Here is a 25137-nt window from a genome sequence, read left to right as displayed (position 1 = left end):
GATTTAGAAAATGAAACTTTTTATTTGATTTCAAGCATTGTCTAAATTTAGTATTTTGAATGTTGCAGCCAGTCAGTTGTCCCAGATGCTTGTGCAAAAAGCAGGGCTAGGAATCGAAACTGAAACACCACTTCACCAAGCCGACATTTATAAAGTGACATCTGGAGGAAAGACTAAGTATCACAACATTGTTCATTTTTTGACACCAATTATTGTCGAAAGCATATCAAGTGGATTAGAACGTGTCCTCACTTTGGTAGATGCGACATTAAAGAAATCATCTCTGGCCATTCCTGCAATCGGAACAGGTAGATAGACATATGCATTAGTTGATTTGTTATTTGAAGGAACGCTTATTTTCCAAATGAGAAAGAAGATTGTAAGAAAGAATTTTTTATAGTTTAGGCTACAATTCTGAAGAAACTGTAAGGGTTTCGAGCCATTAGTTTATTTCTTGTCACCGTTAATCGCAATGTAAAATTTCCCTTTGGAGAGAAAATGTTACTCCATTCAAATAATTTGGTATTCTCAACGCTGTTGGATGGAGAGCAGTTCTGGGAGTTCTCATTTCAACAACACACGCACCAAGAATTGAACCAACGAGGCTTGACTTTGATTTGTGGCTTAGTCACAGAATCCAGTCTTTCGATTTAGCTAACGATGCTTGACAAAACAGTTGCTTGCTATCCCTCTTTTTCAAAAATAAAAATAAAACATAACAAGAATAAGAGATGGATGACCGGCCTCAGAAGTTCTAAACCTTGAAATGGCAACTTAAGAGCAGGGATATCTAAAGAAGGGGTTACGAAGGCTTTTATTACATCTGACAATAGAAGATCTTTTGTTTATCGTAAATAATCTGTGTTTATCGTAAAATGACAATTGGCACCGATTGTAGTTTAATAAATCTTGTTATGATGACTTGCATTGCGCTATTAACATCAGGCCTGAATATTCACAGCATGCTCGTGGTTGCTTGTTAATTTAACTACCCATATGCTTGCTTTGCATCCAGTGATGGGCATTATCGGCGATAATTTATCAGCGATAACTATCGGCGATAAATTTTTATCGCTTATCGTTATCGCTTAATTATTTTTTTAGTTATCGTTTATCGTTATCGCCAAAGGCAATATTTGATTATCGCCGATAATTAATCGCCGATAAATTTTATTTCGGATCAACACACAAGTGGAAAGAACATGAAAAGTAATATTTTTACTAGCCACCTAATTCATGAAACTAAAATTAAAACCAGTTCTTCTTCAGTGCCTGAAGTGTGTGTGCACAAGTCGTTGTCATGGGAGGGGCACCCCCCCTGCAGCGACGGCCCTGACAACACAATAATTTTTAGAGTTGCAAATTGCAATGCAATGAAATGCATGCAACAAGTCTCTTGTTGTTTTGCTGCAATCGGCAATCGCGAGTAAATTTTACAATTAAAATGTAAGCGCACAGGCGGTACAGATTCCTTTGAAGCGAAGCGAAAGAAATTGGCAAGTGGTTTATGAAAGTGTCGCAATACGAGGCCGCTTTTACATCGGAAACATGGTCTTTCGCGCCACCATCACTGAAACAAGTCATTGCAGAATATGATATTGCTTGAAGCATTTGACATGCAGACCGATATCACACTTTTTGCATCTTGTAGTAGTTTTTGCATGGCAATAGGCGCATCGAGTTGTGTGGTAAAATTATGCTAAATACAGTATTTGAAAAGCTCATTAATAACCTCATCAATAACCTTTCTCATTTACCTATGCTGCATAGCCGAGTGGTGAGAGCGCTGGAACGGCAATCGAAAGGGCGCCGGTTCGACACCGCTCATGAGCATCGAGTTGCGTGGTAAAATTATGCTAAATACAGTATAACCTTTCTCATTTACCTATGCTGCATAGCCGAGTGGTGAGATAGCCAATGCCCAATCAAATATTTTTATTCCCACTAATAATACAGTACATTGCCTATATTGTAATTCTTATCTCAACAACTCAGCGTTCTGCCATTGCTTTAATGATGGTGTTCACAAAGAAAACAGAAACATTTGTCTGAAATTATCAGTAAGTTACGATAATTATGTTATTGTTCTTGAACAAACACGACTAATTTGACAAGCTTGATGGATTTCACAGTATGCACATTTTTACTACCAATAACGCTTAAGATTACTGATAAATTTTCAAGCATTTTGCGTTTTTTGGAATTTTTTCAATTATTGCTGACTTTGCTGTAAACAGCCCGTAGAAAGCAAAATACAAAGTTTGGAATTTTTTATGATATTTTCATTTGATTTAATTATTTTGCCTACTGCACGTAAGCGGCAGTGTAACTCAATTGATAAAAGCATCCAACTGGTATCTGAAGGTATAATTATAAGCACGGCGGTTACCTCAGTGGTTTGATTCTGGATCAAGAGGTTGAAGATTCGATACCCACTGCCGCTGTTGCGATTCTATTCATGCATAACTTACAAAAAGTTTTGACCCTTTACAGCACATTATGTTCGATTTTTCGTCATGTTGATGAAAACAGTTCGTGCTGAATGGGGTGGGGCAGCGCTAATCAAGAAAAAAAAATTATCGTTATCGGACATTATCGGCGATAATTTATCGTTTATCGTTATCGCTTAACTTTTTTTTGATTTATCGTTTATCGTTATCGCTTTAGGCATTTTTCGTTTATCGATTATCGTTATCGCTTAACTGAAAAATGAGTTATCGCGCCCAACACTGTTTGCATCTAGCCTCCTGCAAAGGCTTTGTTATAAAAAACAGCTTACTGGTAACTTTTCAACTGTCTTTGTAAACAAGTATTCTTTAACCGTATCTGTTACTGGCGTAGACCTTATGGTCTCGCTCTCTGCTAATTCAGCAATTTCACATGGAAGCAGTGACTCTAAAAACCTGAGATTTCTTGATTTTTACTTTTTTTTCTTGCCCCAAATTTTAATCCCGATTATTTTGGTATCGGATAATTGTAAAGTTCACAATAAACCTTTTGTCACAGCCAGTTATGAAATGCAAGAAATTTGCTGATTTTCAATAGCTTGATTGACAGTTTACTATTTGTGTGCGGTTTCATTTTGTGTTAACGCGACGGCGCTAAAATGCCAGGCAGCAAAATCCGTCATTTTACATTAATTCAACGTCGATTTTGCTGTCTGGGTAGGGAGTCGGTCTCTGACGCAATATGAGTCATTCTTTACTGGCAGACAATAATTAGGAAGGTAATTCGTTATTTGCGCAAATTGCTTTGTAGTGCAACAAGTGCATGTAATACTGTTTGCACAGAAACGGAAAAACAAAATTGATGAAATTCTGTGTTCAATGCAAGAAGACTTTTAAAATGAAACGTCAACTGAAAAATTTGACCAAGAAATGGCGAAAATAGGTCAAAAACCGAGTCTTTATCACCTTTTCTACCTAAAATACACAATCACGAATATATTTTGCGAAATAAATTGATTGAAGTGATAGATAAGGCTTTTGACCAACGGCATACTTTTTCCGGGTGTTATTTGATATAAGCCGACGGAGTAATTAGCAATAAGAGAGACGTAGACCTGATGGTCTCGGCCAGTAACTCTTGCCGCCAAAAGGAAGCAGTGACAGATACGGTTAAGTTAGGGCTACCATAATTATGTCCTCTTTTAGGAGAATTTGTCTTCTTTTTTCATAAAAAATGAATTGTCCTCCGAGGACACTTGAAAATGCTCAAATGTCCTCTTTTTTGCATTGCTACAATTTTCAACAAGGTTTTTATTTTTATGTGACCCTGGCGAAAGCTAAATAAGGCTAAGCAACGATATCAAAAAGGAAAAGTATGTTTTCTGTGAGCTGTGGCAGAAGTAGGCTATCCTTGTTTAAGAAAAGTGTTTATTGACTTTGAAGTTGACAATACATTGCTTGCTCTGGTTATGGTGGATACATTTATTTCTGTGGCAAACGAAGGCAGTGTTACTCAATGACCATGTCAGATGTATTTCTATTGTTCGATTCTTGTGTTGCCTATTTGGATCAATAAACCACTAATTTCATTTTCCGAGTTCACATCCTTTGATTGGATGCTTATTGCTTATGCTGTCTTACACCAATGAATAGGATAACGCTTTTCAGCGCTGTGTGGAAGTATCTGTCAGAGAAAAATGTTGGCATTGATGATGTTAAACTGTTCGATCTAGGCTATAGCCTACCAAAGGTAGTGCAAAGGCGTTTAAACTTGATAGCTAGCTTGCATTAGCTTTGTTTAAATGATGGTAAATTAGAAAATGGACAGAATAGTTCAAATATTGCAGAACTATAGCCTAGATTTTTTTTAATGAATTGATAAAAATCGAGCACTTTTTCATCTGCAATAAGCTATGACTCAAAATGCAAATGTAAAACGCCTGTTTTCTGTGGAGAAAATCAAATGAATAGCAAAATGTTCATTAACTGAATCTGACAAATAAATATGTTACATTTTTTATTTGTCACTTTTGCTACATAGGCCTATAATCATCTAAGAAGATGTAAAAATTGTTCAAACGTAAAAGTCCACTGGCATTTTACTTGCCTACTAAACATGTCCTCTTTTTGTATGATGAAAATATGGTAGGCCTAGTTAAGTATACTCTATGTAACATTTGCTAACTGTCTTCTGTAGCTCATTGTACCAGCTGCACTACAAAAACTTCTACGATTTTAAAAAGAACCACATGTTTAAAGCACTACAAACTAGCCTGCGGCCCTGGTAGTGTCATGAGAATAAGGCAGTCGCTGCGAGTCTTCATATCCCCTTCTCTAGATATCCCGGACTTAGAGTTAGCTTCTTCAATCCTATGATAAATATTCCTCGATTGTAGCTATTTGCGGTCCGCAACTGGTGAGCCGTTGAAACATTCCTCGTTTTTGGTAAAAGAACTAAAGTTATCTAGAGTTCTTTGATTACATACTAATCGTCTCGTTAATTAATCTTTTCTCACTTGTAATTGATAATTTATTTCAATACGTGAAGTCAAAAAAAAACTCCATTTTTTTCAAATTTCACTTTTTGTGCTTTTCCTATTCCTTTCAGTGTCTTTATAATACCTGAAAAACGTCTAGATCTTTTAGCTCTAATAAACATGCAGAAAACCCTCCTCAATATTTTCATTGATTTTAAGAAAGGCCCAACTCCATCAATTGGGTTTCAACTTTTCCATACTTTCTCCACAGAATCTTCCTCGAGTGACATTTTCAGGCATAATATTTTTTAACGATATGTTGAAGCATATAATAATCATCGAAATTTCACCACAAAGTAAATAACCAAAATAATTACAACGTATTTATCTCAAAATCATCTCTGCGGAAATTGGATCCTTCTTGAATTCATGCAATTATTTTTTACTGTGTTTCGCAACAAAGGAACTAAAAGATCTCATTCATACAGCGACGTCAGTTCATACTTGTCAATAATTATTGTGCTGCAACATGCTTCCTTGTGTCGATGTGTCAAATCTTATAAAAAGTATTCCATTGTTGGTGATTGAAATATATATTTTTTGATTTTGAAATGAAACTATTACTTGCTACTTTACCCCACCAAAAATTGTAGAAATTGCACGTTAAAAAGTCATACAATTCATAGTGCATTTTCAATTTTAGTCTTAATGAACACTATCTTCTGGCTATTCTAGGTAACGCAAAGCTTTGCATTCCAAACGTTGCTAAAGCAATGCAAACAGCAATTGACAAATTCCTGTCTAAGAAACCCAAATTTTTATATCGAATTGATGTGGTAATTTTTGACCAAAAGATGCTGTCCGTATTTCAAAATACATTTTCCCAAAAGGTCAATCTGTGCCAACGGTAGCAGACTCCCCTTCTCCGAAAAATGAAAAGTCAAACGAAAACGACAGCAAAAGATCCTCCACCGAAAAAACGCCCGAATCCAAAAAATCCAAATCTGCATATTTTCCTAAAACGGATGAATCTGACACCAGACATTCAGTTGTGCTGTTTTTCACTTCCAACAGCAAATCCAGCATGACCAAGGTAGGATGTTTCATATTTTTACTTTTTGATTTTCAAAAAGCCTGAGGTGTGCTGTGAGGTTTGGGTAAAACCCGACACCCAATGACCTTATGACGTCATAAACATGTGGAACACGGCACCGAATACTCTAATTTTTAAGTATTTCGAAAACTACTTTTTGTAAACTGATAAAATTAGGATCAAAATACGCAGAAGAAACGGTTTCCTGTGACCACTTTTAAGAGTTCAACAAGTTAAACAGCCAATTTTAAAAAGTATAAAATTTTCTCTGAAAGAATAATGGTCCAAGACGAAAAGAAAGTGATAGACAATTGGTAAGACTGAAGGTCATTTAATAGTGAGTTTTCCAAGTAAATTATCACCGTTACAGATTCAGTAAGGGCATGTTTATCGTACTGCTTTTGACTTTCACTCTGAGCAAAGGTAAAGCTATGACTTGCCAAACCTGTGTTTGCTATGAGTTATACTCGGAAAGGCCCGTTTCGGCTAGTCCAATTCGGCTACAGTCCGATTCGCCTAGTCCGATTTGGCTCGTCCGATTCGGCTAGTTCCCTATGCGGCTACAGTTTTGAATTGTATTTTGTATTTTATTTCACATTATCGTTTCTTTTGCATTCTGACAAAGAAAAATAAATTGAAATGAAATTTAGCGCAAAGTGTTTGAACTATTAAATTGAAATGTTTGCTCACATAAAATCGACATGTATCTTACGTCACCGTCTGTATGCAAACTTCGAAAATATTAGAATCCTAAACTATTACAAAATTCTAAATCCAACGACGCCTTCTGTTTATTTAGAGAATTTTGTATTTTATTCCACATTATCGTTTCTTTTATAGTTGAAATTATCGAAGCTTTAGATGAGTGAGGTTTAGACCTAACCACTGAGATCTTAAATCATATTTATGACACCGGAAACATCCCTAGTGATATGGTACGTTCCATATTTATAACTTTACCAAAGAAAACCGGAGCAACAGAATGCTCACTCTACAGAACAATTAGGCGTGTGAATCATCTAACAAAGATCTTACTCCGAATCATGATGATGAGATTGAGACCAAAACTAAAATCGGAAATTTCAACAGCACAGTTTGGATTTGTTCCAGACAAAGGGACCACAAAAGGAATTTTTACATTAGAAATGATAACAGAGAGATGTATGTCCGATTCTTCTGTTTATTTAGAGAATTTTGTATTTTATTCCACAATATCGTTTCTTTTGCATTTTTGCATTTTATCCAGTGTTTTCCTTAGAGTGCCTTCCAGACGCCAAAATCCGTCATTTTTACATTGATTCAACAGATTACATTGACGTCTGCAGACGTTGAATCAATGTAAAAATGACGAAATTTGTTGTCTGGGTTATTTCAAAATAAGTGTTACTGTTTTACATCAAAACAACATTTTTCATGATCAACAATAGAGGTTAATGAGATGAAGTCTCAGCGAATACGTGTCAACGAAAAAAAGACAGTTGCTAAATAGCGTTTGACATAAAAGATGAAGTTAAAACCTAAGTGGCAGTTTAGAATAAACCTGGGTTTCGGCTTTACATGACCTGGAATTCCTTTGGTTACTTCCTTCGTTAGCCGAATAGGGAACTAGCCGAATTGGACTGTAGCCGAATAGGGAACTAGCCGAATCGGACTAGCCGAATAGTAGCAGACCCATTATACTTGTGTTGTTTTCTGCGTTGGGAACAGCAATGTAGTAATTTGCATCTTTTTGATTGTGCATTAGGGTGGCTCGTTTTTGAACTTTTTTTAAATTCTCTCATGGTAGTGGGGAAATGGTGCCAATGAGTGAGAAAACGCCCATGACAAAATTTGAGATTTGTAAAAAATTGTCTTCAGCCTCCTCATGGGGCCCAAAAATCGAAAAATGGGGTCAAAAATGCATTTTTTTTCAAAAATATTTTTAGTTTGGCTAGATACAATATTGTTTAGATATATCTAATTAGCCTAAGAAAAAAAATTGGAGTCATTTGAACTATTCCTTCAACTTCTGAAAATTTCCATTTTCCTGAAAATTTCGCTTTTTTGTGGGTGGTTACATGATACATAATTGCCTTAGACATTTTTCCACCTATAAAACGTCACTGTATTTCTTTTTATAGACCTGCCCTGAGCTGTTGCGTCATTTTTTAATGGAATTGGGTTAATTTAGTAGCAAAAAGTGACGTCTTTTATTTGAACTTACGTCACTGACGAAGTTTGTAGTTATGTAACCACAAACAAAACTGCGAAATTTTCAGCAAAATAAAAATTTTCAGAAGCTGTGAGGAAGCTGAAGGAATAGTTCAAATAACTCCAATTTTTTTTCTTAGGCTAATTAGATATATCTAAACAATATTGTATCTACCCAAACTAAACATATTTTTGAAAAAAAATGAGTTCTTGACCCCATTTTTCGATTTTTGGGCCCCATGAGGAGGCTGAAGACAATTTTTTACGAATCTCAAATTTTGTCATGGGCGTTTTCTCACTCATTGGCACCTTTCCCCACTACCCCGAGAGAATTTAAAAAAAAAGTTCAAAAACGAGCCACCCTATTGTGCATTTACCACCACCTAGTGTGTTGATACTGTATTTTCATTCCTGTTTTAACATTTATGTTCTTTGCTCTGAGTGTATTTAGTATTCTTTTCAATTGGCGGTGTTAGGAGTGTTGTTCGGTCAATGATTGTTTTTGTAAATTGTTTGGTGCAAATGACTTGTACTTAGGGTTAATGCAGTGAAAATATGCACTATATTATCATAGGTCTTTTGGCCGTAAGGCCCACAAAGGGCTTAACACAGCACTGGCTACAGCAAAGTGAGATAATATCTTTTGTAAAATGTTAGTTGGCAACCGATAAGTAAAGAAACTTTGAATTGAATTATTTTGTGTCAAACAGGTTGTCCATGTTCATTATTTATGTTGTTTAGTAGTAATATGACTGCTCTAAGATACGAGAGAAATCAAGTTTTAATTTTGCCAGCCACATTGCTGTGATGAAATAGTTCATTAAGATCTGATTTTATTCAGGCCTGGAAAGCTGTTCGTGACAAAGCTGAGGACAAATGTACCGATAAGGTAATTGAAAATGAAATTTTGGAAAGTTTGGACAAGGATGATTGGGACGACATTATGGCGTTGGAAAGGGAATTCAATGTCACCATAAGGCCACCAGATGAAAACGATCCGTGAGTATTTTGCGCCATTTTATTCTACACTATAGTGTTGCTGTCGAGCAAAGGTATAAAAAGGAATAAATGGTTTTTAAAGAGAAAACTGGAATTCGTTCTACGCTTCTTTTAAAATGTTAACTCGTGGATTTACCATTTCTTATTTTTGTGCTTTTGAAAATGAAGTTGCAGTCAAAACAAAGTGATGTGGTTTCAGTAACCTTTGAAAATGAAGTTTTGTACAGCAACAATAAGTTACTTGTTGTTTCCTAAGTCCGATGATGAAATAAGAAGTTATATTCTCAGAATTAAAAAATAGAATTAATTAATCGCGTTCTTGTTCAAAAGTTGAAAATATCTTCTCGTGTCTTGTAATTAGGACAATGTGAAACAATAAGAAAAGAAAAAAACATTGCATAAACCTTTTGGTAATTTATTTCAGAGTGACCAACAAGTTTTCCATTCTTGGTTTGAAAAATAAAGTGTTTGAGGCTTACACGTACGCTTTGACTCTTTTGCAAAAGTTCCACAAAGCTGTAACATGCCAGGAGTTCATTAATTGGAAGTATGAGGACGAGCAAACAAAATCTTGGGAAAACTTTTCGCTTTTGACCAATTTGGAGATAGAGAATTCTTACAAGGCAAGTTGTAGGCCTATATACCTCAGCAGTAGCAGATCTAAAAAAAAACAGAACAGGACATCAGTCTCCCCAACGCAAAAATAGCATCAGAACATGACAATGTGACAGTTAAGTTTCAAAAAATAAAATATGTTGGTTCGGAATCAAGGAGAAAGTGTAGACAAAACGTTTTCTTGATTTGGTCGCACTTTGTTCCCAATAACGTTTTTTTTTTTCAAGACCCACAGTGTACAAATTTCTAAAGTTAACTTTTAAAACAGGGGTGTGCAACCTGCGGCCCGCAGGCCAAATGCGGCCCGCGAAGAAAAATTGTGTGGCCCGCAAAGATGTGCTAATTTTGAATTGTGTTCGGCCCGCAAAACGTGTTTATAATTTAGTTTAGTCTGGTACGTGCGAACAATTCATTATAGAGTGGATTATTGTACATTTCGCACCTTCTGTTAACTATTTTAGAAATCTCCCACCGGCCACCGCTCATCCGATTGTATTTAATTATTTGGAACGTCAGTAGATGAGAGGCACAGATTGCACAGAGAAAAGCTCAAACTATGAAACCGTATTCTGACTAATTTTGTGAAGCAGTGTCTTATCGATGTCGCAGAAGAAATGTGCCCTAAAATGAAGAGTGAGTTCGAGAAAATAAGTCTGTCACTGTGGACGATAGCGAGGCGTAGGCTATAGATGATTTTGCTTGTGATATTAGTGACACTCTCAGAGATAAGGTGAAGAACTTTGTTTCATGGAGTTTTGCGATCGATGAAAATACGGACCAGAAGGACAGCACAGTTGGCCATATTTGTAAAAGGAGTGGACAAAGACTTGAACGAAACGGAAGAGCTTCTGTCACTACAGTCAATGAATGGCACGACAAGTTACTGGTGCTGACATTTTTACTGAAGTAATTGATGGTGCTTGATCCATGTCCGGAACTAGCATTGGATTCATAGGTCTCTTGAAGTCTGCCTTGAGGGAGAGAAAAATCAATGATGACATAGCAATTTTTTATTGTAAGTTATCATTCACTAGAAAAACCTGTGCGCAAAATCCTTGAAGTTCAAACACATCTTGAGTCCGGTTATTACGGCAGTAATTTCATTCGAGCACGAGGGCTCAACCATCGTCAGTTTCAAAAGTTTCTGGATGATCTCAACACGGCACATAAAGATCTACTGTACTTTTCCGAGGTGCGTTGGTTAAGCAAGGGCTGCATGTTGCAACGATTTTACGAACAGAGGAAAGAAGTCGTGAATTTTTTAATTTTTACCGAAAACATCTCAACCAAGATGACTTTCCACATTTGAAAAAATTCATGACTTCAAAAATGGCTCTTTTGGCTCAACGTAGTCTATTTGTGCGAACAATTTTTTTCTAAAATGGGCGTCATAAAATATCCCTATCGATCGGTTCTGATAGGCGAACACCTGGAAAATGGACTTCGAATTGCGAGCACTTCCATTAAAGTAAATTTGAAAAAAGTCGTCGGGAAAAGAAACCAGCTGCAAATTTCTCACTGAACTCGTAGTCGGTGTGACAATAAATTTGAATAAGTTAGCAGTATTCTTCAGAAATTTATGCGTCTTATCTTATTATTTCTGCAAGGAATAACCTCTAATAATGCCATAAGAATAACATGAATAACAAACAAACTACTCTTTTGTGCCTGCAACTACTATAAAGCATAATATGTTAAAATGTTAAATAAATGTGCGGCCCACGGTTTCACCCAAATATTTATATATGGCCCTCCTGTAATAAAGGTTGCACACCCCTGTTTTAAAACCATTTTTTTCATAATCACAGGGACATTTCAATAATTTAGTTTTGGGAAAGTTTTGGGCAGTTTTTTTTTGTTGAGTTTTGTATTAGTTCTGAACTGAATTTAGAATATCCGTCTGAGGTGTTCACATCTCCACGTAAAGTTTTCAAGGCACAGTCTACCTCATACCTCTATTAACACTGAAATAGGTTAACTTAATTCTTAACTTGTTGAGTAAGTAATGTATTTACTTCTCAACATTGCATTATTTTTTCAGTGTATGAGGGGAACATGGCCAACTTCAACTTCTTAAATCCGCTGTTAATTTAAACATGCGCGCTCTATGCCAATGCCTAAGTTGATGTAATGTGATTGATCGATCAAAGGAGAAAAAAGTGCAACGACGCAGAATTTTGTTTGTTTTTCTCGCTTTTTGACCAATAGACCGAGAGCCTACGACAGAAGATTTCACCCCATAAGGTACAAAAGGTTTGACCCCTTGAAGTTACTGGGGTCAACCATGTCACTCACAAAAAGTATGGAAGATTGACCGCACCGGGTGGATCTGGACCCTAGAGCCCCTTAAAAAGCCCAAAAAGGGGGTTAATTTCACTCCATAAGGTACATGGACCAAACTTGGTGAATACGAAGTTTTATGTCAGGACATCACAAAAACATCAAATCTAACAATATTTTCGAGTGGAAAGGTGATGTAAGACCCCCCCGAAAGTGACCCCCCGGGAGGTTAATTTCACCCCATAAGGTACATGGACCAAAGTTGGTCAAAACGAAGTCTTATGTCAGGACATCACAAAAATATCAAATCTAACAATATTTTTGGGTGGAAAGGTGATGTAAGATGCCTTCAAAGTGACTTCCCTTAATGTGACCCCCTCGGAAGGTTTATTTCTCCCCATAAAGTACATGGACCAAACTTGGTCAAAATGAAGTCTTATGTCAGGACATCACAAAAATATCAAATCTAACAATATTTTCGGGTGGAAAGTTAATGTAAGATGACTTCAAAGTGACTTCCCATAATGTGACCCCCTCGGAAAGTGTATTTCACCCCATAAAGTACATGGACCAAACTTGGTCAAAACGAAGTCTTATGTCAGGACATCACAAAAATATCAAATCTAACAATAGTTTTGGGAGGAAAGATGATGTAAGACTCCCCTAAAGTGACATCCCAGTGGAATAATTGCACACCATAAGGTAGGCTACATGGACTAAAGTAGGTTAAATCGAAGTCTTATTTCACGGCATAACAAAAATATCAAATCTAACAATATTTTCGGGTGGAAAGGCGATGTAAGATATCATCAAAGTAACCCCCAGAGGGTTTATTTCATCATAGAGTACATGGACCAAACGTGGTCAAAACGAAGTCTTATAAGTCCTAGGACACCACAAAATATCAAATCTAACAATACTCTCAGTTGGGAAGATGATAAAAGACCTACCCAAAAGTGAATCTCCTCCTATAGTTTAATTTACTTCATTCCTTACTCGAACCAACCTTGGTGTAACGGAAGTGCTATGCCAGGACAGTACCAATGGATTAAATCTAAAAATATTTTTATATAGGTTTTGGTGAAATACATTCACAAGCTGTCCCATGATGCATGAAATGGAACTATAGCCTACTTTACAAAATGTTTTTTGTATAAATCATATTCAGTCAATCGAAAAAAGGCAACAGAACATGACAATACATGGCTTTGTAACACCAAAAGCAGAAAGTACATAAGAAGCATATAGGCTACAGTCATGGGCGCCGATCGCTCTCTAAGATTGGTGGGGACATTTACTAGGAAAGAAAGGGCAGACGAGCGAAGCGAGCTGAAAGATTGGGGTCTGTTCAACAAACAAACAAATAGCCCTACAGTAGATAGGCTACAAGTCTAATGCGATGTATTTTAATTGTCAGTGTCAGCATTGGACAGCAGAAGTCCAAACACTGCAACTCGACAACGAGTCTCCGGCGAATTAAAAACGAAGTCCGTGGTTGATCCTTGGCTTGTAATGAAGGTTGACCGCATTCAAAACTTTATTGTGCACATAGCAGACCATTTCATGATTTGGCCGTTTCTGTGTCATGGTAGATCGTAACAAAGTTTTGATACGTCGCAAAGTTGAAAATGAGCGTTCGGCTGAACACGAGCGGGCTGGTGATATGAGCAAAAGTTCCACTTGCGGAAACATTTGCCGAACAGCGGATGGTATCTTCTTGAATATCATTCGAAAATCTTGTGCAAGGGACTCTGTGTCAAAGAACTGAAGATAATCGTCTACCAAATGTGATTGTAGCTTTCCACTAAAGAGTGATTCTTGTAGAATTTTGTAGTGCTCAAGATTGGTCGACTTGAAATAGTCAGTAAGATTTTGCTGCGAGCTGTCAATGACTGCAAAATACTCTGACCGATCGATCTTGAAGTTTAGGAGGTTGACCATGGCCATGTCCATACTGAAGACGATTTGAAACGTGACAAGTCTCTTAAAAATTGGGTAGGGTAAGAGTTTTTTCAATTGAAAAAAAGCTGCCTGCCAGCCTTCCAACTGCTGATTTTCCTATATACAATTTTTTGCCAAACCGGTAAAGACATTTCAGCAGCTCTTAACCTCAATGTAATAATAACTGAAAAAACAGCTTTTTTCTTATACAAAAGTAACACAAGCTACACTTACTGCACTACATGCTTGTAGCCTACGACTCTTTCAAAGTAATTCTAAAACTCTGCACTGTGTGGCCCTGGCGTAACCAAATTAAATACAATTTGCGAGTTACACCAGGGTTTCTCTGCCTAATAAAACGTTTCTACTACGGTTGGGGCTTCCTCGCATAAAACAAAAATGTTGTCCCCTCCTTTCAATATATTTTAAACGTTTGACTGGTAAAATTGTGACATTCGGGTAATATTTTCCCTTTTACGTTACAAAAATAATGTAAAAAGATGATGGGGACATGTAAAAAGATGGTGGGGACATGTAAAAAGATGGTGGGGACATGTCCCCACTGTCCTATAGGGATCGGCGCCCGTGGCTACAGTAGCCAGAAAATTGATCCAAGATCTTGATACGACCACTAAATGTTGACTTAATTGAACAACTGACCATCCAAATAAGACGAAGAATAAGACGAAGAAAGTGAAAGCAACAGCAGTGACAATGAAGAATAAAGAAACGACCGTTTACATTTACACAAACAATCTCTGTTTATGAATGAACAGTTACAATAACTGATTAGAGACATGAAGCAAATGGCATTAAACAAAAATTTACTACATTGGGTTTATTGGGTTATTTATTGTAGCAGCTGGAAAATGTTCATTACTGCCTGAATTAACGTTCCAAATGATTCAATTTGAAACGTTTTGATTTGGATAGTCAGTTGTTCGATTAATTCAACATTTAGTGGTCGTATCAAGATCTTCAATCATTTTTCTGGCTACTGTAGCCTATATGCTTCTCATGTAGGCTACTTACTGTTTTTGGTGTTACAAAGCCATGTATTGTCATGTCCTGTTGCCTTTTTTCGATTGACTGAACATGATTTATACAAAAACTTTTTGTAAAGTAGGCTATAGTTCCATTTCATGCATCATGGGACAGCTTGTGAATGTATTTCACCAAAACCTATATAAAAATATTTTTAGATTTAATCCATTGGTACTGTCCTGGCATAGCACTTCCGTTACACCAAGGTTGGTTCGAGTAAGGGATGAAGTAAATTAAATTATAGGAGGAGATTCACTTTTGGGTAGGTCTTTTATCATCTTCCCAACTGAGAGTATTGTTAGATTTGATATTTTGTGGTGTCCTATAAGACTTCGTTTTGACCACGTTTGGTCCATATAGCCTACTCTATGGTGAAATAAACCCTCTTAGGGTTACTTTGATGACATCTTACATCCCCTTTCCACCCGAAAATATTGTTAGATTTGATATTTTTGTTATGCCGTGAAATAAGACTTCGATTTAACCTACTTTAGTCCATGTAGCCTACCTTATGGTGTGCAATTATTCCACTGGGGTGTCACTTTAGGGGAGTCTTACATCATCTTTCCTCCCAAAACTATTGTTAGATTTGATATTTTTGTGATGTCCTGACATAAGACTTCGTTTTGACCAAGTTTGGTCCATGTACTTTATGGGGTGAAATACACCTTCCGAGGGGGTCACATTAAGGGAAGTCACTTTGAAGTCATCTTACATTAACTTTCCACCCGAAAATATTGTTAGATTTGATATTTTTGTGATGTCCTGACATAAGACTTCATTTTGACCAAGTTTGGTCCATGTACTTTATGGGGTGAAATAAACCTTCCGAGGGGGTCACATTAAGGGAAGTCACTTTGAAGGCATCTTACATCACCTTTCCACCCGAAAATATTGTTAGCTTTGATATTTTTGTGATGTCCTGACATAAGACTTCGTTTTGACCAACTTTGGTCCATGTACCTTATGGGGTAAAATTAACCCCCCGGGGGGTCACTTTCGGGGGGGTCTTACATCACCTTTCCACTCGAAAATATTGTTAGATTTGATGTTTTTGTGATGTCCTGACATAGAACTTCGTTTTCACCAACTTTGGTCCATGTACCTTATGGAGTGAAATTAACCCCCTTTTTGGGCTTTTTAAGGGGCTCTAGGGACCAGATCCACCCGGCGCGGTCAATCTTCCATACTTTTTGTGAGTGACATGGTTGACCCCAGTAACTTCAAGGGGTCAAACCTTTTGTACCTTATGGGGTGAAATCTTCTGTCGTAAGCTCCCAGACTACAAGTGCTTTCTTGGGTCACAAAGTCTGTTACTGCGTCTTAGTTTATGATTGTATTAATTATCAATATGAAGCATAAAAACGATGGTTTGAGAGAGTGGGCGGATGGTTAAGATATTGAGAAGTAGCGTAGACGCAGTCTGAGATGAATGTGACATTGAATAGGTAGATGAGAACCTACCAAAGTGAGTTTAGAATGGGTTCATATTGGGAGAAATGATAGGTGCCTGCACATTTTGCCGAAACCCATTTTGTCGAAAGTAATTTTGCCGAATGGACATTTTGCCGAAAGGACTAATTGCCGAAATGACTAAATGCCAATTGGACAAATTGCCGAAATTATGCAAATGTAATATATGTATTAGCATAACCTAACAACACATAAATATCATTCACAAACAGATTTCACTCACAAATTATGTGCTACAGCGCGTAAGTATCCGACAGAAGTGTTATATGTATCGATAGCCTATTCTCCACAATAGGTTTTAGTCTATCGTTCACAACCTTATATTTTTTATTTGGCAAACAACAGTAGCAAAATAATTACTATTTCAAAGCCACTGCTTGCATAGTAACGAGACATGGTGTCACTTCAAAATAATTACCAGTTCAAAGGCACTGCTTGCATATAGTAACGAGACTTGGTGTCGCTTCACAGTAATTTTTATGCAAACAATAGTAGCAAAGTAATTATATTTCAAAGGCACTGCTCAGGGCCTCTGAGAGAAATTTTCACTAGGAGTACGAAGAGTCATTCCCGGCCCCCCTCTCACTCCGGGCCCCCTTTGTCTTGGGCAAAAAGTGTAATGTTTGCTTAAGCGCATTGCGCACCACACAACATTTTACTGCAGAATTGGACATCTGTGCGCAATAATAGTATCAGGCTGCAAAAAAACTATTATTTTGTGTTGTGCATATCATGTGATCTGTCCCTACTCCCTCGCCAATTTGTATACCCTGCATTGAATTCGTGTGTCAGTTGTTTATAGTGCTGTTGAGAAGGGTCGCTTATTGTACATCTTTAATGTAAAATTTTTAAATTCATTTTATATTTCTCTTAGATGTAGCTTATAATTATTTCTGAAGAGGACACTACCGGTATGTCATGTCGAAAACGTTGGATTTAGTAGGCTAGTTTTTTGTGTGTTTAATGTTAAATCCATTAACGTTACTGAGCGTTATATGTATCTGGTGCAAGCCAAGCTCTCTACCAAGGCTCAAACATAACATCTTGTTAAAACATAATCAAGTTAATCATCTGACCAATCCTAACCTTTCTTCATTAACTATTGCATTCACCACATGCCCAGCACTAGCAGAGGTGAACGAGAGAAGTCACGCTTTTTTGACTCCGGCTCCGGTCCTGCTCCGAAAGTATTTCCGGCTCCTGCTCTAACTCTGAAATTCATTTTGAAGTGAAATAAGCGTGAAACTACCTCTGTAAAATAGTTTTTAAAAACAAACAAAAAAAACACCCGGGCTTTTTGCCTGGGTTTTTCTCAAACCTGCTTTTGCTACACTATGCCCCCTCCCCCCCAGGATAGGAGAATAACTAACTTTTATGGTTTAATTTAGGGTGCTTTTAACAGAACATTTTTGCGCGTAAAGCATTAAATTACCACTTTGGGCCTCTAATTTGCTAGAAAGGCACTCGATTACTTTTCTGGGCCCTTTTGCTAGATTACGGGCCCCCAGGACTAAAAATAACAACTTTTATGCTTGAAATCAGTCGTTTAAGATGGTTTTCACCACCAAACATTGTTCCATTTTATCTTGTACAAGAGATCAGCTTTTACTTGTTTGGCCTTCATCAATTGTTGTAAAAGATTTCGATATTCAGGTTGGTGAGGCTTTCTTCATTTTTCATACAGAGAAGGCCTACACTACCTTAATGAGATGTAAACAACTGAACTTTGAAGATCGCATAGTGCGCTTTTTGGGGAGGGGTTGCTGTGTTTTTTTTTGTTTTTTTTTATGCAGTCTTTATTTTACAGGAAAACAACAAAGGCATTATGCAACTTTATTCAAAAATGAAAGGTTCCAAGGCATCACTGACGTTTGACTTCACTAAGATGACAGCAATTATTAACGATGATCCCAAATCAGAATGCAAAATCGATCGGGTTGTCATTACCGGTGTTAGCAGTACGTGAAATAAGCATTAATGAAAACTATATCATCATCCATGTGTCTCTTCTTAAGTAGATGACCGGTGATTGTGCTCAGTAGCAGGGGTTTGCTGTTTTTGCAGCTCTTTCACCATGCTTTCCGGTTATGGTTGATTCCATCCAGATTCCTCACACTGATGTCTTCTCTCACCAATTCTAGCCATCTCTTTTATTGGTTTCCCAATTTTCTTTCACTGGACAGAAATCTTGTTTGCCGTTACTGGAGCCTTGTCATTAGACATAAGTTCTACATGCTAACTGGCTACCATCGCAAACGGTGGCTTCTACGAAACTCGTTGATGCTTTTTATTTGTGTCATTTCTCAAATACTTTCATTTCTAATTCTATCTTTTAAGGTTCTTTTTGTACATCATTCGGAGCATTCTCATTTGTATTGTTTTCATCCTGCTCATATCTTCGATCATCGTGGCCTATCATGCAGCTCCGTAGCACATCGTACTAACGTATTGTGTCGTATTACGTACGCTCTTCAGAATAGAATCCCATACACATAATCACACACGCTTACACAGAATCCCAGACACTTTCTTGAAATTTTTCCAACCCGCTCTTATTCTTGATACTATTGAATCTTACGCTCTTCCATTCAAACTTAAAGCATCTCCTAGGTAGCAGAACGTTTCAACCACTTCCAGTTTATCCCCAGCCAAAGGGATTGTCTCTTCATGTCTTTCGTTTATCTTCTCTTGACAATGTTTGCGTTTAAAGTGTTAGCCTATTTATATCAGGTTTTGGCCAGCTGCTGTAAGTTTTTTATGAACCCATTTATTGTAGGCCTAGTAATTAGGCTACATCATCTGAAGTTACTTCCAACTCTTTTCTCGCATATTAAACAAGAATCAACCTTGGTTTTGTTTTGCTCACATTTATCTTCAAGTCTTTAGGTTTTAATACCTTTTTCCATTTAGCATTTCACTTCCAGCCAGTTGTCCCCATGAAGTACCAGATCATCCACCTACAAGCATTCCTGTGTTACTCCCTTTCTGACATCCTTTGTCACTTCGTCCAGCACAATAGCAAATAAGGAAGTGCTGACAAATGAGCCTTGGTGAACTCCCACGTTTACTTCAAACCGTTCTGACCTTCCATTTTCCAACTTTCTGGCTGTTGTGGCATATTCGTACATCTCCATCAAAGCCTGAATCTCCCTTTCCACCACACACTTTCTTCTTTATATGATATTTGAAATACATCATCACCGTCAGTCCCCAGCTCCACTCGCAATAGATTGCGTATCAACAGGGGGTAATTGTTTGCAAGAGTGGCGATTTTGAGCTAATTCGCCCAGTGTCGCCAAATTGAGACCGGTTCATCATTCATGCCTGAATGTTGACTTGGCAGCCATCGCTTTGGTTGTTTTTCACGTTTTCTCTTTCCTTAACTTTACGTTCTGTGCAAACTTTGCTGATTCCGAATTTTGATCTTTTAGTGTGGCCGAACAGTTTTACAACTTTTGATTTTGTTGTTGCCGCAATTGGATGTAGCTTTGTCATTGTCAATAGATCTTACATTTTGGTGTGGTCAAGTAGCCTTTTGTTGGTCATGCTTTTCATGATTTGACATTTATATGGGTGTTTAATTAAAATATTGTAAAATTTTAATTAAAAAAACGTTGATTATTCAAAACACGAAAACATGTATTTTTACTAAATTATTATTTCTTGACCCGTTATCATGTTAGACCTGTTGTATTATAATAGGCTTGTTATATTCTTGAAAATTTAAAGTATGTGGCCTCACTAATAAGGTTAGTGATTTGCGAACATCATCATCATTATGTTCCTTCTTTTTATTGAGGGTTAGATACAATGCCCCATTGTTTTCGACCATTGGCATTTACGAACACACGTTATTAAATCAGCTATTATCGATCGCCAACGTAAACTAAACCGAGTTGATCAAACAAAAGTTTATCAAAACAACAAATAATCGAAACTGTGTTGTTTGTTGTTAATCTATTCCATAAGAGCTGGCTCAATATCGCCTCGTTTCCGTAATAGTTTGTGGGGTAAAAAGCTCATTTTCTATCGCGTTGTTCATTTTGGTTTTTTTGTTTGCTCAGAGGCCGGTCTTGCTTTAATTATTTTCACAATCATCTGCGTCGCTCCTCTCCTTTTCAAGCTTCATTTATCTTTCCCCACGTCTTTTCTTTGTCGCGTGAAATTATCATTTTGAATGATATGACTTTTGATAAGTGTTGGGTCATAATTTCCTTTGGTATATTCACGAAGCAACGAAACTAACACTCTACCAAAGCTCTATCATTTACAAATGCTTTCGATAGGCCTGCTTACGATTTAAGGAAAAATTAGGGACACAACTATGAAGCTACAAATTCCCACTTTCTGTCTCGCTTCAAACGTTTGTATTTGTTTCAACAGATTTTCCATCCACTTGGAACAACACAAAGCATGTTCAGCTGGTTGCTTTGGATCCAACTAAGACTGAATACAGTACAGTATTGAAAAAGTTTAACAGCACTCGTGGAAACATTGTGTTTAACATTGTGAGGGTGTGTTGAATCGATTTAATATTTTTCTATTTGAATATCATCACAAAAGTTTAAATGTGTGCAACCATAGGAGAAGTAGGTTTTATTATCGTATTCTAAATTTAATAAGCTTAACCATAGGTTACAAGTCACACATATTTTTGTAATTAAGCCAAGACGATTTATGTGAGTGAAAGAAAGTAAGTGTTTTGTTAGCAAATCCACACTGTTGAAACCAGTTCCGACTTTGGTTTGACAATGTGATGTTGTATTCACTTAGATTGAACGTGTGGAAAACAGAAGACTTTATGCTCAATTCATGGCCCAAAAGAATGAAGTGGAAGACGGAATGAGAAAAAGCAACAAAACTTTGCCAGTCACTCAAGAACTATTCCATGGAACTCATCACGGTGTAGCAGAGCAAATCTACAAAGGAGGCTTCAATCGAAGTTATGCTGGGAGAAATGGTAGCCTGTCTTTGTAACATGTATTTTGTTGAGCGTAAATTTACACTTCTGGTTTTTTATACTGTATTTCAGAAGATCGCTACAAATTTAGATTTAGTTTTGAATTATTATTCTTGCTTTGCTTTTCATTGGTTATTTTTTATACTTTTTGATTAAGTTCCTAAAAAAGTGCATCACGCTACCTACTCCAGTAAAAACAAATTATTTTTCAGCAACTGCTTATGGAAATGGAGTATACTTCGCATTAAGTTCTCAATACTCGAATGGATATGCTGCTCCTAACAATCAGGGAGAGAAGAAAATGTTTCTTGCTGATGTGGTCACTGGAGAGTACGGCCAAGGTCAGCAAGGGATGATTGCCCCACCTCAACGATCAAAAGGAAATACGGCTGATTTGTATGACAGTGTAGTTGATAACCTCACTAGTCCAGGAATGTACGTGGTGTTCAAAGATGCCAGTGTCTACCCTCTGTACCTTCTCACCTACAGATAAACAAATACAACTTCCCGTAATTTCAAATCATTTAAATCTATTAGTTTGCTTGAGATGTTCTATCATGTCACTTTTCTAGATAGAACAACGTTTTTCTGTTTCTTTTTACATGTGATTGGTATTCCACTGAACATGAGGGTTATTTGATCTTTGCCCTTGCTGTACGTTTTCCTGCTTACATAGTTTCGAAGTTGCCTGACGATGAAAAGATGTCAAAATCGTAACTACTTATTGTGACTATTTACTGGGACTAAATTTAATATAATAAATTAATTACGACATTTCCTACAGTGAGGATGATTTTGCAAAAGGGTGTGCACTGTGCAGTGCTGTGCGCCCTTGTAGCCTACTGTAGTCTAAATTGCATGCAGCGTCTGTGAAAAAGTGAACAATAGGCTACATTTTTTTGTCGGTCTACCTCCATAAATCATTCGATTTTGCAACCAACTTTGTGGACAGATCTAACAAATTATAACTCAACTCTTGGAGTGTGCGTTTGAACAACAAACTTTAAGAACAGCTTTCCATTCTGCAGTAGCTTACCAAGATGAAATAATTCACAGACGCCAACAAAAGAAAAAGTTTGTTCTGTCAATGCAGTCAGTAGGTCAAAGTAGCCTACCTTATGCAGAATTGCCAGGATTGAGCTAAACACTAAACATCAGGCTTTCCCAGTCTTAGGAAAAAGATTTTCACAAACAATTGCCTGATTGAATATGGAGACTGACAACAGCATTTTTAATAATGTTGGTAGCCTAATAACCTATATTTAAGCTTGCATAGGAAAACAAATCAGTAAAATGTAACTGTTTGTTGCTTGTAAATGCGATGTGTTCGTCTATTCTATAGGCTAAGTCAATGGTTCTTAACTCTTTCGCAACCTCCGAGGTCAAGACGTTTAATCTAAATAACCAGACATTTTTCACAAAAATCTTTTGTATTTACGCCGTAATAACATCTGATATGAATGATGTAGGCGCACAATCTTGACATGAAATGAAAGCATACATCTTCAGCTACCGGAAGATGCAAAGCTTTGCCATAAAATTTAAAACATTCAATGTACAACTAGCAACTTCCCAAAAGTTTTTTTTTCTAATTTCAAAAAAAAAATTAAAAATTGGCAGAAAAGTATAGCCTACTTTATTATAATCTTTACTACCCAAGCATGATACAATAATATGAAAATATATGTAGTTTAATATAATGCAAAAACTAATCTGCCCATGAGAAAAATTTTACTTCGTTTCTGCGCGCAATGCTTTAGGAGATACAGCAGAATGAATATGGACAAATTGGGAAAATTTTAAGCAAAAAATTTACGTAATTTACAGTCTTTTTGATCGAAATATTTTACATTTTTTTTGCTTGAAACGCCTTTTTACCTTGGACGTATGGATACGTCCTTGGTCATCATGGCAAAATCTCAAGACGTGTGTATACGTCCGTGGTCGCGAAAGAGTTAACCAGGGTTCGACGAAGCTGTTTCAGGGGTTCGGCGCGAACGTTCTCTGAAACATTAACACAAGGCCTACTGAATGGCATATCAGTGAATATTTTTGGAAACTATTGTCCAGCCGAGATAGTAAATAAACATCTGTTGTTGAAACGGTCAATTTTGTGGGGTTGGGCTTTGAATCATCAAATATGTATATGCAGCTGTGTGAAACAGAGCCTCTGAGAGAAATTTTCACTAGGGGTACGAAGAGTTACTCCGGGCCCTCCCTCTCACTCCGGGCCCTCTTTGTCTTGGGCAAAACGATTTACTTTTGCTTAGGCGTACTACACATCATACAACATTTTACTGTTCATGTCTGTGCGCAATAATAGTATCAGGCGGCAAAAAACTATTATTTATTGTTTTGTGTTGTGCATATTATGTGATCTGTCCCTCGCCAATTTGTGTATCCTGCATTGAATTCGTGTGTCAGTTGTTGATGGTGCTATTGAGAGGTGTTGCTTGTACAGCTTTAATGTAAAATTTTCATATTCATTTATTTATTACTCTTAGATCTAGCCTATAATTATTTCTGAGGAGGACACTATGTGGTGTCGAAAACGTTGGATTTAAGCTTAGTGTTTTTTTTTCTTGTTTTTTTTTTGTGTGTTTGATCAAAAATGTTAAATCCGTTAACGCTACTGAGTGTACATTTATCTAGTACAAGTCAAGCTCTCTTCCAAGGCTTAAACATATCATCTTGTTGAAAATTAAAGTAACTTGTGTTCTTCTGGTGAGTATTTACTGGGTTACCTGCTGATGTTAAAGATGATCACTAGCGTTTTGTATTTCCGACGTTTCGTCAGTCCAGTATCTTGTTGAAACATAAACAAATTAATCATCTGACCAACAACCTTTCTTCATAAACTTTTGCATTCACCACATGCCTAGCAGAGGTGAACGAAGTCAGTTTTTTTTTACTCCGGCTCCGCTTTTGCTCCGAAAGTATTGACTCCGGCACCTGCTTCAACTCCAAAGTTTATTTGAAGTGAAATAAGCGTATAACTACCTTTGTTAAATAGTTTTTAAAAAACACAAAACACCCGGGCTTTTCTCAAAACTGCTTTTGCTACACTATACCCCTCCCCCCAGACAGGAAAATAACCAATTTTTATGATTTCATTTAGGGTGCTTTTAACAGGACATTTTTGCACATAAAGCATTAAATCACCACTTTGGGTTCCTTTTGCTCGCAATGCCCTCAATTACATTTCCGGGCGGCCCTTTTGCTACATTACGGGCCCCCCAGGACTAAAGAATAACAACTTTTATGCTTTAAATTAGTCGTTTAGAATGGTTTCAACCAAACATTTTTGCGCGTAAACTATAAAATCACAATTTCGGGCCCCCCAACAAACACAGGCTAGGGCCCTCAAGGGTATTGTAACGTACGAACACGCACACAGAGTGACGGTAAATGTATTCAGCTGTCGACGACAACGACAACGAACAAGCGACGGTGAAGTGAAGAAGGTTTCTGTGACAACACAGAAAAACAACGATTAGCAAACAAAACTTACGAATTAGGCCTAATGCGGAATTACAGATGACGAATTATAGGCCTAATGAATTCTTACCGACTATTTTGTGGCGCACGGAACAGCACAGGGAGAAACCCAACAATTGA

General features: G+C 37.0%; 2 protein-coding genes across 2 annotated transcripts in view; both read left to right on the top strand.

The window, feature by feature from the left end:
• LOC145772420 (uncharacterized) overlaps nucleotides 1–316 on the top strand; it is a 68031-nt gene extending 67715 nt beyond the window's left edge. Inside the window, exon 22 of the mRNA XM_082584298.1 lies at nucleotides 69–316. Within this exon, the coding sequence (XP_082440424.1) occupies nucleotides 69–316 (248 nt within the window). The remainder of the gene's footprint in view (nucleotides 1–68) is intronic.
• LOC145772319 (protein mono-ADP-ribosyltransferase PARP14-like) lies at nucleotides 190–24041 on the top strand. Its single transcript, XM_082584196.1, has 8 exons — nucleotides 190–308; nucleotides 5815–6017; nucleotides 9049–9206; nucleotides 9631–9829; nucleotides 18367–18517; nucleotides 20943–21073; nucleotides 21333–21519; nucleotides 21732–24041. The coding sequence occupies exons 2-8, from the start codon at nucleotides 6009–6011 to the stop codon at nucleotides 22010–22012; spliced, it is 1116 nt and encodes a 371-aa protein (XP_082440322.1). The 5' UTR covers nucleotides 190–308; nucleotides 5815–6008; the 3' UTR covers nucleotides 22013–24041.
• Nucleotides 24042–25137: the final 1096 nt, after the last annotated feature.

This window comes from Aplidium turbinatum, chromosome 6, assembly GCF_918807975.1.
Source record: "Aplidium turbinatum chromosome 6, kaAplTurb1.1, whole genome shotgun sequence".
Lineage (NCBI taxonomy): Eukaryota > Metazoa > Chordata > Ascidiacea > Aplousobranchia > Polyclinidae > Aplidium > Aplidium turbinatum.
This window is presented reverse-complemented; position numbering and strand designations above follow the sequence as displayed.

What these genes read in the sequence shown, in the direction of transcription:
- LOC145772319 (XM_082584196.1), top strand. An exon ending in AGATAGAGAATTCTTACAAG is followed by an intron (nt 9,830 to 18,366) that starts GCAAGTTGTAGG and finishes TTTATTTTACAG; the next exon opens with GAAAACAACAAAGGCATTAT. An exon ending in AAGTTATGCTGGGAGAAATG is followed by an intron (nt 21,520 to 21,731) that starts GTAGCCTGTCTT and finishes ATTATTTTTCAG; the next exon opens with CAACTGCTTATGGAAATGGA.